The sequence below is a fragment of the Oppia nitens genome, unplaced genomic scaffold (assembly GCF_028296485.1).
Source record: "Oppia nitens isolate AA-2021 unplaced genomic scaffold, nextdenovo-longstitch-racon4-pilon3 scaffold12_pilon_pilon_pilon, whole genome shotgun sequence".
NCBI lineage: Eukaryota > Metazoa > Arthropoda > Arachnida > Sarcoptiformes > Oppiidae > Oppia > Oppia nitens.
Genome location: NW_026533191.1, coordinates 1,285,016 through 1,298,185, shown reverse-complemented (window position 1 = coordinate 1,298,185; position 13,170 = coordinate 1,285,016). Strand labels below are relative to the sequence as shown.

The 13,170-nt window shown below is 26.6% G+C and overlaps 2 protein-coding genes across 2 annotated transcripts; both read left to right on the top strand.

Annotated features, from left to right (window-relative positions):
- Window positions 1–6,578: 6,578 nt before the first annotated feature.
- LOC128956870 (ATP-binding cassette sub-family C member 4-like) lies at window positions 6,579–10,840 on the top strand (the record flags this gene model as incomplete). The annotated part of the gene is made up of 10 exons (XM_054302586.1): window positions 6,579–6,587; window positions 6,716–7,011; window positions 7,455–7,719; window positions 8,056–8,172; window positions 8,268–8,357; window positions 8,456–8,829; window positions 9,419–9,925; window positions 10,347–10,555; window positions 10,631–10,710; window positions 10,784–10,840. Coding segments are annotated over exons 1-10 (2,004 nt in total), but the record flags the coding sequence as incomplete, so codon positions are not given.
- Window positions 10,841–11,345: 505 nt separating this feature from the next.
- LOC128956859 (probable multidrug resistance-associated protein lethal(2)03659) lies at window positions 11,346–12,611 on the top strand. The gene is made up of 2 exons (XM_054302575.1): window positions 11,346–12,344; window positions 12,420–12,611. The coding sequence occupies exons 1-2, from the start codon at window positions 11,346–11,348 to the stop codon at window positions 12,609–12,611; spliced, it is 1,191 nt and encodes a 396-aa protein (XP_054158550.1).
- The last annotated feature ends 559 nt before the right edge of the window (window positions 12,612–13,170 follow it).

Genomic DNA, 13,170 nt, shown 5'->3' with positions numbered 1-13,170 from the left:
ACCGATTGGTTTGTTTTATTTGATTGATTGTCAACACCGACAACACCGACGGCCACCGATTGGTTTGTTCTATTTGATTGATTGTCAACACCGACGGCCACCGATTGGTTTGTTTTATTTGATTGATTGTCATCACCGACAACACCGACGGCCACCGATTGGTTTGTTTTATTTGATTGATTGTCAACACCGACGGCCACCGATTGGTTTATTTTATTTGATTGATTGTCAACAACGACAACAACGACGGCAACCGATTGGTTTTGATGTTTGATGTATGCAATAAAGTAGCCAATAGTCGCTTCCCTGATATAGCGATTGTGATAATCATGTCCGGTACGGGCTTTCAGATAATTCAAATAGACATTAATGTCGATACTATCGATCATTTGGTTTTCGGGTAGTATTTTCGGTTCGTCTAAATTATTTAACATTTTATTATTATTATGAATGTTGTCTTTGATGTTATTATTGTTGTTAATCATCATCGTATGTGTCATTGAATTGTCTATAATTTGTTGACTACTATTATCTAAGTTATCATTGATTTGTTGATTGTTTATTATGGATGGTTGGCATGTGATTGCCTTTATATGACATTGATTAACATCACTGTCATCATCGACCACATCAGCTAAGCCATTGGTGTTGGTGTTGTTGTCATCACCGGTTCGCTGCTGATATTACATCAGATCTATACCCGACCCGATTAGCTGATCATAGCTGCCCTGAGCTAGACATCGGCCATCGTCCAGAACCAGTATCTTATGGGCTTCTGTATGTAAATATTGGATCTGATGTGTGACCAGTGTATAAAGTAATAGTGTAGGTACCGATAATAGTGTGACATCACAAATAGGATTACCAAATGTACATAAAAAATGAAGATACTATTTAAATATCTATTTAGCTTATTTTTATTAAAATAAAACAAAAAATTACAATAAATTAAGAAAACAAAATTAGAAATTTAATAAAAAAAATCAATTATATTAAATTAAATTAAATAAAAAAACAATAATAATTTAAGATTTAAAATATATTAAAAATTTTAAATAAAAATACTGATATCCAAAGTTAATTTATATTTTTTTTAAAAATTATATTAAAATATATGGCTGGTCATAAATTTTTTTATTATACATATTAGTTAATAAATCTGACTAATTTTTAAAAGTATTTTTAGTTTAATTTTTTAAAAACGAATATTTTTATTTTCATGTTTGTAAAATTGTAGCAAATATAAACATTTCATTATTATATAATTGTAGAGATATTATTAAAATTAATTTGTATTAACAAGTTATTTAACTGTTTAATATTAATTTTTATAATATAAACAATTTATTTTTATTTATAAATTATTACATTTTTAATATTATTTTCCTTATCTATATTAATATATTATAATAATAATAAATTTAAACTTATTTTGCTTTATTTCATTATTTTTTTTCTCTAAACTCCTACATAGTTGGCAATCCTTTTAGTGATTTTGTCAAATTTTTGACAGTTAGACTTCATAGCATTGTTAGTATTAAGTTTTTTACATTTTTTCGTCACATTTTACGTCATCATATCGGTGCTACTATTGGCTAATTTATATACTGTGTGTGACTAGTATGCGTGCCTTATCTTTCAGATAATCTATTAAACATCTTTGTAATAATAAATTTGTATAAAAAATAATTTTTGTTAAATCATAAATAATAAAAATTTAAAATAATTTAATTAAAAAAATTTATAAAAAAATAATAACACAAAAAATTAATTAAATAACTTTTTATCAATAGTTAATTAATAGTCAACTAATAGTTAAATAAAATTATAAATAATTTTTTTTAAATATTTAGCTAAATAATAGCATAATATAAAATGTTTTAATTAATTAAATTAGTTATAATTTTATTAAATTAGTTATAATTTTATTAAATTAGTTATAATACAGTTGTATTTAAATGCTTATATAACCCATTACTACTTACTCTTGAAATATATGTTTAGCTACCTGTGTGTCCACTGCCGATAACGGGTCGTCCAATAAATAGATATCTGCTTGACGATAGATAGCCCTGGCCAAACTGTTTGGGGTATAGGGGGTGTGTGAACATTTTTTATTACATTTTTAAACTATAATTTTTGCCAAATTCCCACTAAATTCCCACTAAATTCCCACTAAATTCCCACTAAATTCCCACTAAATTCCCACTAAATTCCCACTAAATTCCCACTAAATTCCCACTAAATTCCCACTAAATTCCCACTAAATTCCCACTAAATTCCCACTAAATTCCCACTAAATTCCCACTAAATTCCCACTAAATTTCCACTAAATTCCCACTAAAAATTATTATTATTATTATTATTACCTGGATTGTCATTCAAAATAAGCATGCTAAATATTCGTTAACAATTGTTTTAAACAATGCAATAGCCAATGATGGTTGTTTTTTATTAGCTAGCTCATTGTTCCAGTTTCTATTAATTTATATATATATATATATATATAATTAAATATATAAATTAGATATACTATATATAAATAATTTGTATTTAATTATAAATATTTTATTCAGTAAACTGTACTGTATATTAGTTAAATAATTTTATTATTGAATAATAATTTTTAAAAACAATATAAGTGTTAACTAGGTTAACTATAAATAATTTTAATAATAAAAAATAATAATTAATTAATTATAAGCTACGTAATTTATTTACTTTTTTTCAATTTTAATTAATTAATTAAATATTATTATCATAATTATCATAATTAAAACTAACTTTTCCAATTTGTTGCGCAAACAATCGGTTTCATCCGATTTGGAGCACCGGTATAAGTCAGTAAACTCCAGGTCCTTTTTATGTGCCCGGATAAATAAGCTCCATACCCAGCTAATTTAGCAAAACAAAAAAAAAATAAATATCAATATTATAATTTATAAAAAAATTAATTAAATTAAAATTTTAATATTATATTCTATATTCTAGTAATAATATTTATATTATATATATACAGTATTTAGTTGATGGCGTCTAAAAATTATCAATTTATATAAATGTACAGGTTAAATTTAGTGTTACCAATGTTACCAGGGTATACAAAAAAAACTAGATAATTAATTACCTGAATGTGATTCGTGATATAATATTTATGTCATCCCATGGGGACGGTATGGTTACCAGTGGTTTAGTGTCCATTAGTTTTGTTTGTTTTTTAAAAAAAATATAATATAAAATTTTATATAATATTAATAATTATATTTAATAATTTTATATAATAATTATATTTAATAATTTTATATTTAATTATAATAATAATTATTATTATTGGTATTAATTACAATATTGGCATACCTATACTTTTAAATGATTTAATTAAAAAATAAAATAAAAAATGCATTATTAATATACAGGTATAATGAGCATAATAATTATAATGATTAATTAAAAAAACAGTTTATGTAATACATTATAAATATCTTATTAAAAATAATAATTTGAATAAATTTTTCAAAATTTAATTACTTATTTAATTAAATTATAAATATTGAATTCAATGTGTAATTCATGTTTTATTAATAATAAAAAAAATACATAAATCATATAATAATAATTTGAAAAATTTTATTGAAATATTACTGTATTATAAAATACAATTATAAATTCAATAACTTAAGTGATATTAGTAATATTATTGATTAACATATAATATAATATATTTAAATAAAAGTATATTAAGCATATCAACTAAAAATTAAAAAATAATTAATTAATTTTACATGAAATTTAACTATTATTTTTATAAATGTTTAATAGTATTTATGAAAGAAAATAAACTAAAATAAATATAATTTTAAAATTATTTATTCAAAATTTAACATTGTTTCTATTAAAAAAACATAAATCTAAATTAAATAATATAATTGATTATATAATTTAAACCAATCGACTGGATACTTATTGATACATGATACATTTTTAATTCAAAAAAAAATAATAACTTAAACAATAAGCTAGGTAATAAATTAAAAATATTTATCATCACAATTAAAAATTATTTATTATTTGATTATTTATTATTTGATTGTATATATATATATATTTTTAATTGTTAATGATTATTGTTAAATAGACATTTGTAATAACTAATTAAATTTTAGTTTATTAATTATAAATTTTATTTGTATTAATTTATTTTAAAGCTATTAAAAGATATTAAACATTTACAAAATATATTTATTTTTTAAAAATCACGTAAAAGTAATTATTGTTTTTTTTATTTAGCAAATTGTCTTTTATTTTATTTTTATATTATGTATTAATTGTTGTAATTGACAGATACTTTATTGAATAAATTAGTATCACTTAATTTATTTAATTTATAATTAGTTTATAATATTTAAATAAAATATTATAATTAGTTTTTTTAATAAAAAAATTTTTATTAAATAAAATTAATGACAACAAAAATCAATAAATGTTTTTAAATTTAAATATTTTAATATATAAAAAATTACAATAATACTGTACTAGTATTGTACATTTAATAAATTAAAATATATAAATTTTTTTGTACCTCTAAATCAAATAAATTATTTATTTATATATATATATAAGTTATTTAAAAGTCTATAAAAGTTATTTAATAATTTAAATATTCAAAATTTAACATAATTTTATTTTTGAAAAAAAACTAATTTAAATATGTAATTAAATAATTAATTGTCTAAAACACTATTTATTAAACAAATATATTATAATATATTAACAGTTATTTTGTAGACTTATAGTTATATATGTTTTTTAAAGATATAGTCATAGTATTAATACATTTAAACTTAAATTACAATATAATATTAATATTGAAATTTTTCAAAATAAAAACATATTAGAAATATATTTCATTATTTAATTATTACTAAAGATAACATTATTATATAACAAAAAAAAATAATTAACTAAAAAAATAATTAACTAAAAAAATAATTAACTAAAAAAATTTGTTTATAAATTATATTTGAAAAACAACAACTACAACAAAACTAATGGACACTAAACCACTGGTAACCATACCGTCCCCATGGGATCGCATTAATATTATATCGCGAATCACATTCAGGTAATTTAATAAGTACCTGGGATATTTATTTAAAAAAAAAATAATAATAATAAATTATATAGTGTTATTGTTATCAAGTGTAAATATTACCAAGTTAAAAAAAATATATAATTTTCTAAATAAATTTAAAAAATTGAAAATTATTTAAATATATTGTATATATATTTATAGGGAGTTAACATCTATAGTATATATATATATAATTATTAGCTATAATTATGTTAATAATATATATTGATATATATATACTGTATATAGTGTCTAATTATAGTAATAAATTTTATTTTATTTTGTTGTTATTGTTTATACAATATATATTAACAGTTGGCTTTGGGGTCTATTTATTCGGGCCCATAAAAAGGATCTGGAGTTTAGCGATATATACCGGTGCTCAAAATCGGATGAAACGGCCAGTTTGCGCAACAATCTGGAAAAGTAACATTTTTTTTGGATCACCCCCCAGTCTATTTATAACATACTAAATAATTATTAATATAATAATATAACTATTATGATAAACTTATAATATAAATATGTATTTTATATATATTGTAGAAACTGGATCAATGAGTTGGCCACTAAAAGGTCACCATCGCTGGCCATTGCATTGTTGAAAACATATGCACCCGAATATCTAATATATCTATTGGTTATTATAATACAAGTATATAATATGTTTGTTAAAAAAATAGTATAAAATTAATCATTTATTTCTCTCTCTCTCTCTCTCTCTCTCTCTCTCTCTCTCTCTGTCTGAAAATATTTCGTAAAATTTTGTTTAATAATAATAATAATAATATTTTTTTTGTGTCTAAAAAATTTTAAGGAAATCTTCATTGTTTTAAGTTTGCCAATTATGTTGAGCCAAGTTATACGCTATTTTCAGGGCGACCCCCAGATTAGCCGCCAGTGGGCCATCTGGTCGGCGGTCGGTATTGTATTGGAGTCGTTGGTCGACAAACTAATTATAAATTCAATAATAGCTACTTATTTATATAAACTTGGTATGGGTATGAGAGTGGCTACATCAGCTCTTATCTATCGTAAAGTATATACAATTTTTTTTTGCCAAATTTGAGTAAATTCCCATTAAATTCCTAATAACTTACCAATAAATCCCCACTAAATTTCCACTAAATTCCCAACAAAATCTTAGTAAATTCCCATTAAATTCCCAATAAATCCCCAATAAATTCTCAATAAATTCCCAATAAATCCCCAATAAATTCTCAATAAATTCCCAATAAATTTCCAATAAATTCCCATTAAATTCCCATTAAATTCCCAAATAGATCGCTTATCGGCTTATAATATAAGCCTTATATTAAATATTTGGTTTATTTTGAAATAATTTATTTTATTTTTTGTTTTGTTTTGTTTGTAAAGTCAATGAAATTGAGTCGTTCATCGCTGGCAAAGACAAGCGTCGGTCAAATACTGAACATACTGTCCAATGATGTCAACCGTTTTGATGAGGTTTTTGTTTGATGATAGCATCAGTAGCCAAAAAAAAAATACATAAATATTATTATATTATTTTTTTTTTAATTATTATTTCCTTTTTATTATTTTTTTTTTGGTACATTTATTTAGTATGCAATCTATTTGCATACAATACTAATAGCACCGTTACAGACGTCAATCATACTGTATTTTCAATGGTCACAATTGGGTCGGGCCTGTTGTCTGGCCAGTATCGTAGTCATCATTGTGTTTATTGTCTATCAGCTGATAATAGTCGGGACACTGTTTCGACAGATACGGCACAGGACTGCTTCGCTAACCGATCAGCGATTATGTCTAATGAATGAGATTATTGGTGGTATGCGTGTCATCAAAATGTATACCTGGGAGTTGGCTTTTGGACAGTTAGTTTCGGTTGTCCGCAAGTATTAAAATTTTATAAATGAAATTTAATAAAATTTAATTATTTATTATAAAACAAACAAAAAAATATCGAAGGCGTTGTTCACATATTACGTTCGCACTTGAGGGGATGGGGGGGGGGGGTTAGCCATAGTGAACTTTTGCGAACGAGGGGGAGGGGAGGGGTAGAGACTTTAAGAACGTTCGCATATAGATAATATCTTATTTCTTGTGGTGGGGTGGGGTGGGGGGTGGGTAGCAGTTAGGGATAAGCGAACGTAATTTTGTTAAATGACTACATGCGAACAATTGCGAACATAGGGGAAGGAAGGGGTCTAGATTTCTTACAAAGTGCGAACGTAATATGTGAACCACGCCTAACAATTAGTTTACTGCAATTAATTTTGTTTTATTGTTTTTTTTGTTTATCAAAAATTATCCTATAATTACCTGTAATTATCAATAGATCTGAATTGAAACTAATTTATTTAACTAATCTGTTTAACGGTTTCAATATATTCATGTATTTTCTATTACCGCCAATGATTGTCTACCCGTGTCTACTGGTGTACGTATGGCTGAACAACAATAATGGCGGCCACCGATTGACGGCCGACATTGTGTTTGTTACCGTTAGCTACGCCAGTATAATGCGGCCAACATTAGGCAAATGTTTACCGATTTTTATATCGTCAACCAATGAACTTCTAGTTGTTATCAAACGTATAGAGGTATCCGATAAAAAAACATTTGTAAAAAATCTATTTGGGGCTGTTCGCATATTACGTTCGCACTTTTTAAGTAATCTAAACCCCTCCCTCCCCCTCCTCCCCTATGTTCGCATGTAATCATTTAATTAATAAAATACGTTCGCTTGTTCCTAACCACTACCCCTCCCCACTCCCCACCACCACTAGAAATTAAAATCCCTACCCCTCCCCCCTCGTTCGCAAAAGTTCGCTTTGGCTAACCCCACCCATCCCACCCTCACCCCTCAAGTGCGAACGTAATATGTGAACGACACCTTTTTTATTATCTAAATAATTATTTATTTTTTTTTTAAATAGGAGTTACTATTGCTCGATGATATCAAACATCATATTGATAACTATAACTATAAGACTAGAAAATTGTTTCCTAATAAAGGCGTTTTCATTGTCAATATGACTGCCCGTTGGACTAATGTATATATATTTAAAAAAAAAATTTAATCATAATTGTAATAATAATAATAATAATTTTATTTTTTTTGTGTATATATATTAACCGGTATTACCAGGAGGTAACTAAGCCGACGCTCAATGAAATCAATGTTTGTTTAAAACCGGGACAATTGTTAACCGTTATCGGACCGGTAGGCAGTGGAAAGGTAATGTCTAGTAATAGTTATTATCATTTTTTAAAAATAAAATTTATTTCAACAACAAAAAAAATAAAAATAATTGAAAATTTTTAATTAACATTTAGAGTTCACTATTGATGTCAGTGCTAAACGAGATGACACTGGATTCGGGTTCAATGCAAGTGTCGGGTCGGGTATCCTATGCACCGCAAGAGTCGTGGGCTTTCATTGCCAGTGTTCGCGATAACATATTGTTTGGTTCCGTGTATGACGAGCACCGGTACCAACAAGTAGTCAATGTGTGTGCATTGGACAGGGATTTCCAATTGTTTCCGTTCGGCGATCGGACATTGGTCGGCGAAAAGGGTGTACTGTTGAGTGGCGGCCAAAAATCGCGTATCAGTTTGGCCAGGGCACTGTATCGTCAGGCAGATATCTATTTGTTGGACGACCCGTTATCGGCAGTGGACGCACAAGTGGCCAAACATATATATAACAAGTAATATATTTTACAGTTATACTTGTTGTTATATAATACAAGCATTTAATATACTATTGAAAAAAACTTGATTGAATGAATAACATAACTAAATAAAAAAAAAATTTTTTAATTTTATTTATACTGTTATTTAACTACAGTATATATACAGTATTACTAATTACAGTATTAGGAAATTACAATATATTTAAAAAAAAATAATTAATTTTATTTTGTTTATTATATAACAAATTAATTATCAAGCTAGTTTTTAATTAATTAGTTTATTAATTTTATAATACTGTAGTAAACTTTGCCAATTAATTATAGTATACAGTCTGTATATACATTGTGATATTTTTTTAAATAATTACTTATAAATTTTTTAATTATATAACAAATTAATAATCAAGCTAGTTTATAATTAATTAGTTTATTTATTTTATAATACTGTAGTAAACTTTGTCAATTAATTATAGTAGTGTATATACTGTATATACTGTATACATTAGTATTACAATAATTATTACAATCAAATTAATATTTTATACCATGTATAATACATTTACTATTTAATTTGATTTTTTTTTTTTTTTTTTTTTGATATCAGATGCATAATTGATTATTTAAAAGATAAGGCCTGCATACTGGTCACCCATCAGATCCAATTGATACAAAAATCTGATAAAATACTTGAGCTGGATGATCAGGGTCGATGTATAGCACTGGGCAATTATGATAAGCTTAGACGACAAAGTGTTACACTAATATTATATCAGCAAAATAGTGAAAACCTAAATACTAGTGTATTAGCAGATGATAATCATCATCATCAACAACAACATGGGAACAGTTTATCACATGTAATGGTCAACAACAACAACAACAACAACATGGATGTGCCGGACAATCACGATATCATCATCAATAAGATATCAAATTTAGACAAACCGGAAGTCAAACACGAAACTAAAATGATAGGTAGTATCGATACTAATGTCTATTGGGATTATATTAAGGCCGGCGCCGGAGGACCGCTGCTAATGTTGACAATGATTTCAATGATAATTTTGTCGCAAACACTATATCAAGGAATCGATTGTTGGCTGTCTTATTGGTACTAAAAAAATAAATAAATAGATATTGTTTTATTTTTTTTTTATTTTTTTTGTTATCGTTGATATTGTTAAAAATATCAGTACAAAAACACACATATACACACATACTCATACACATACATACACATATATATATATACATACTTATACACACACATATATATATACTCATACACACACACGCATATATATATACACACACATACTCATACACACACACGCATATATATACACACATACTCATACACACACACGCATATATATATATACACTCATACTCATACACACACACATATATATATATACATACTTATACACACACACACACAGACATACATACACACATGATGTTTTTGTAGATTTATATTTATAATAATTTTTTTTAATCATTAATAAATTATATATATTGTTTTTTATAAGGACAAATCAAACAAATCAAAATGATGACAACCACAGTAACCGTTATATTATAATCTATTCGGCACTGATTGTAGGCCTGTTTGTCACATCACTATTGGCTACTTTATTATATTATATGATGTGTATGAGATCATCAAAAATACTACATAAGCGCTTATTTCAGACACTATTGAGAGCACCCATACACTTGTTTGAACATTTACCGGCAGGTAAAACACCATATGATAATATATAATAAATAAATAAATATATATATATATATATATATACTCTTATATGTTTAGGTCGTATACTTAACCGATTTTCTAAAGATATCGGTAGTATTGATGAACAGTTACCGTCGACAGCGTTTGATTTTATACTTGTAATTAAATAATAATAATAATAATAATAATAATTTTTTTTGTTAAAAAAATTGTTTTTTTTTCAAAACACAGAAACTATCGCTAATTATCGGTAAATTAGTGATCAATGCAATTGTCAGTTGGCTTCTGGTGTTTCCGGCATTAGTTGTATTATTACTGGTAATCTTGTGTCGCTATATCTATATTAAAGCTGCCCGTGATATCAAACGATTGGAAAGCATATGTATGTAAAATATAATGTTTTATTGTTAGTGTATGTGTATGTGTATGTGTATGTGTATGTGTATGTGTATGTGTATGTGTATGTGTATGTGTATGTGTATGTGTATGTGTATGTGTATGTGTATGTGTATGTGTATGTGTATGTGTATGTGTATGTGTATGTGTATGTGTATGTGTATGTGTATGTGTATGTGTATGTGTATGTGTATGTGTATGTGTATGTGTATGTGTATGTGTATGTGTATGTGTATGTGTATGTGTATGTGTATGTGTATGTGTATGTGTATGTGTATGTGTATGTGTATGTGTATGTGTATTTAGTACTGATAATAATAAACTGATACCTATAGCCCGAAGCCCAATCTACTCGCACGTAAACAATACATTGGCCGGTTTGTCGACCATCCGATCTATGGGTGCCCAACACATATTTGAACAGCAGTTCGAGTGCTACCAGAATGACAATACAGCAACAAATTTTTTGATGAGCTGTATGTCCCGTGCCTTCGGTCTGCTAATGGATAGCATATGTCTACTCTATATCAGTGCTGTTGTGGTTTATATAATGTTTCTGTCGGACAGTAGTATGACTGGCGGTAACGCTGGACTACTATTGACAGCCTCGCTGGCTATGATCGGTACTACACAACGTTGTGTCAAATGTTCAGCCGATGTCGAAACATTGATGACAGCCGTGGAACGGGTGCTCGACTACACCCGTATCGATCCGGAAGCCGAACTCGAGTCCACACCCGATAGAAAACCATCAGTTAATTGGCCACAAAAAGGCCGAATCGAGTTCATTGAAATGAGTCTACAGTATCCAGAATCGCCGGCACCGGTACTTAGAGATATAAATTTTCTAGTAAACAGCGGCGAAAAAATCGGTATTATCGGACGTACCGGTGCCGGCAAATCGTCAATAATAGCCGGTCTGTTCCGATTGACTGAACCAAACGGCGGACAGATTCTGATCGATGGCATCGATATCCAGTCGATTGGTTTACACGATCTGAGACGTCAGATATCGATTATACCTCAGGAACCGGTTCTGTTTACGGGTTCGGTTCGCAAAAATTTGGATCTGTTTGATGGACAGTCGGACGAAAAATTATGGTCAGCATTAGATGAGGTACAACTATGTGAGGCAATTAGTCAATTGCCCGGTATGTTGGACGCTATGATCAGCAAAGGTGGCAGTAATTTTAGTGTCGGTCAACGCCAACTGGTATGTCTGGCCAGAGCTATATTGCGTAACAATAGGATACTGGTGTTGGACGAGGCAACAGCTAATGTTGACCATCAAACCGATGCACTGATTCAGCGGACAATACGCAAAAAGTTTTGCAACTGTACTGTCATTACGATTGCTCACCGATTGAACACAATTATAGACTCGGATAAAGTGCTGGTAATAACCGGTGCTTTTAATATAAATTTATTTTTTTTAATATCTTTTACTTTACTATTTGAAAAACACCGGTAGGTTTTAGACGCTGGAAAAGTGATTGAATACGGAATCCCTTACATACTGTTGAAGTCCGGCAACGGTCTGTTCAGACAACTGGTCAGTCAAACGGGCAATCGTATGGCCAGTCGGTTGCATAAAATGGCAAAACATTACTATTCAGATAAATTTAACGTACAATTCAATGAATTAGATTCGGAAAGTGATTAATATTTTATTTTATTTTTTGTTTAGATAATTATAAAAATCAATAATCAATTATATTATTTCGATTTATATTTTTATTTTTAGAAATAATGTTAAATTTCAATAAATAATTTTAAAAAAGTAATGTAAAATTTTGATATAAATTATTGAATAACATTTATTGACTTTTATTATTTTATTATATATATATATATATATATATATATATATGTAACTTTATATATATAAATGAATTATTTGATTTAGACGTTTAAAAAATTTATATATATTTTAATATAATTTATTCAATTTATAATACAGTATTATTGTAATTATTATAGAAAATAATAAAATTTTAAAACATTATTGATTTATATTGTCATTAATTAAATTTTATTTCATTTCAATTTCAAAGTTCAAAATTCATAAAATTAATTAAAACAAACAAAAAATTAATAATAAATATAATAATTTTAAAATTTAATAATAAATATAATAATTTTAAAATTTAATAATAAATATAATAATTTTAAAATTTAAATTAATGTAAACTAACTAAAACATAAAATTAGATAAATTAGTA

Coding starts and splice junctions, on each gene's coding strand:
- LOC128956859 (XM_054302575.1), top strand. CDS start 11,346: ATGGGTGCCCAACACATATTTGAACAGCAGTTCGAGTGCTACCAGAAT. Junction 12,345..12,419: donor TAGACTCGGATAAAGTGCTG/GTAATAACCGGT, acceptor AAACACCGGTAG/GTTTTAGACGCTGGAAAAGT.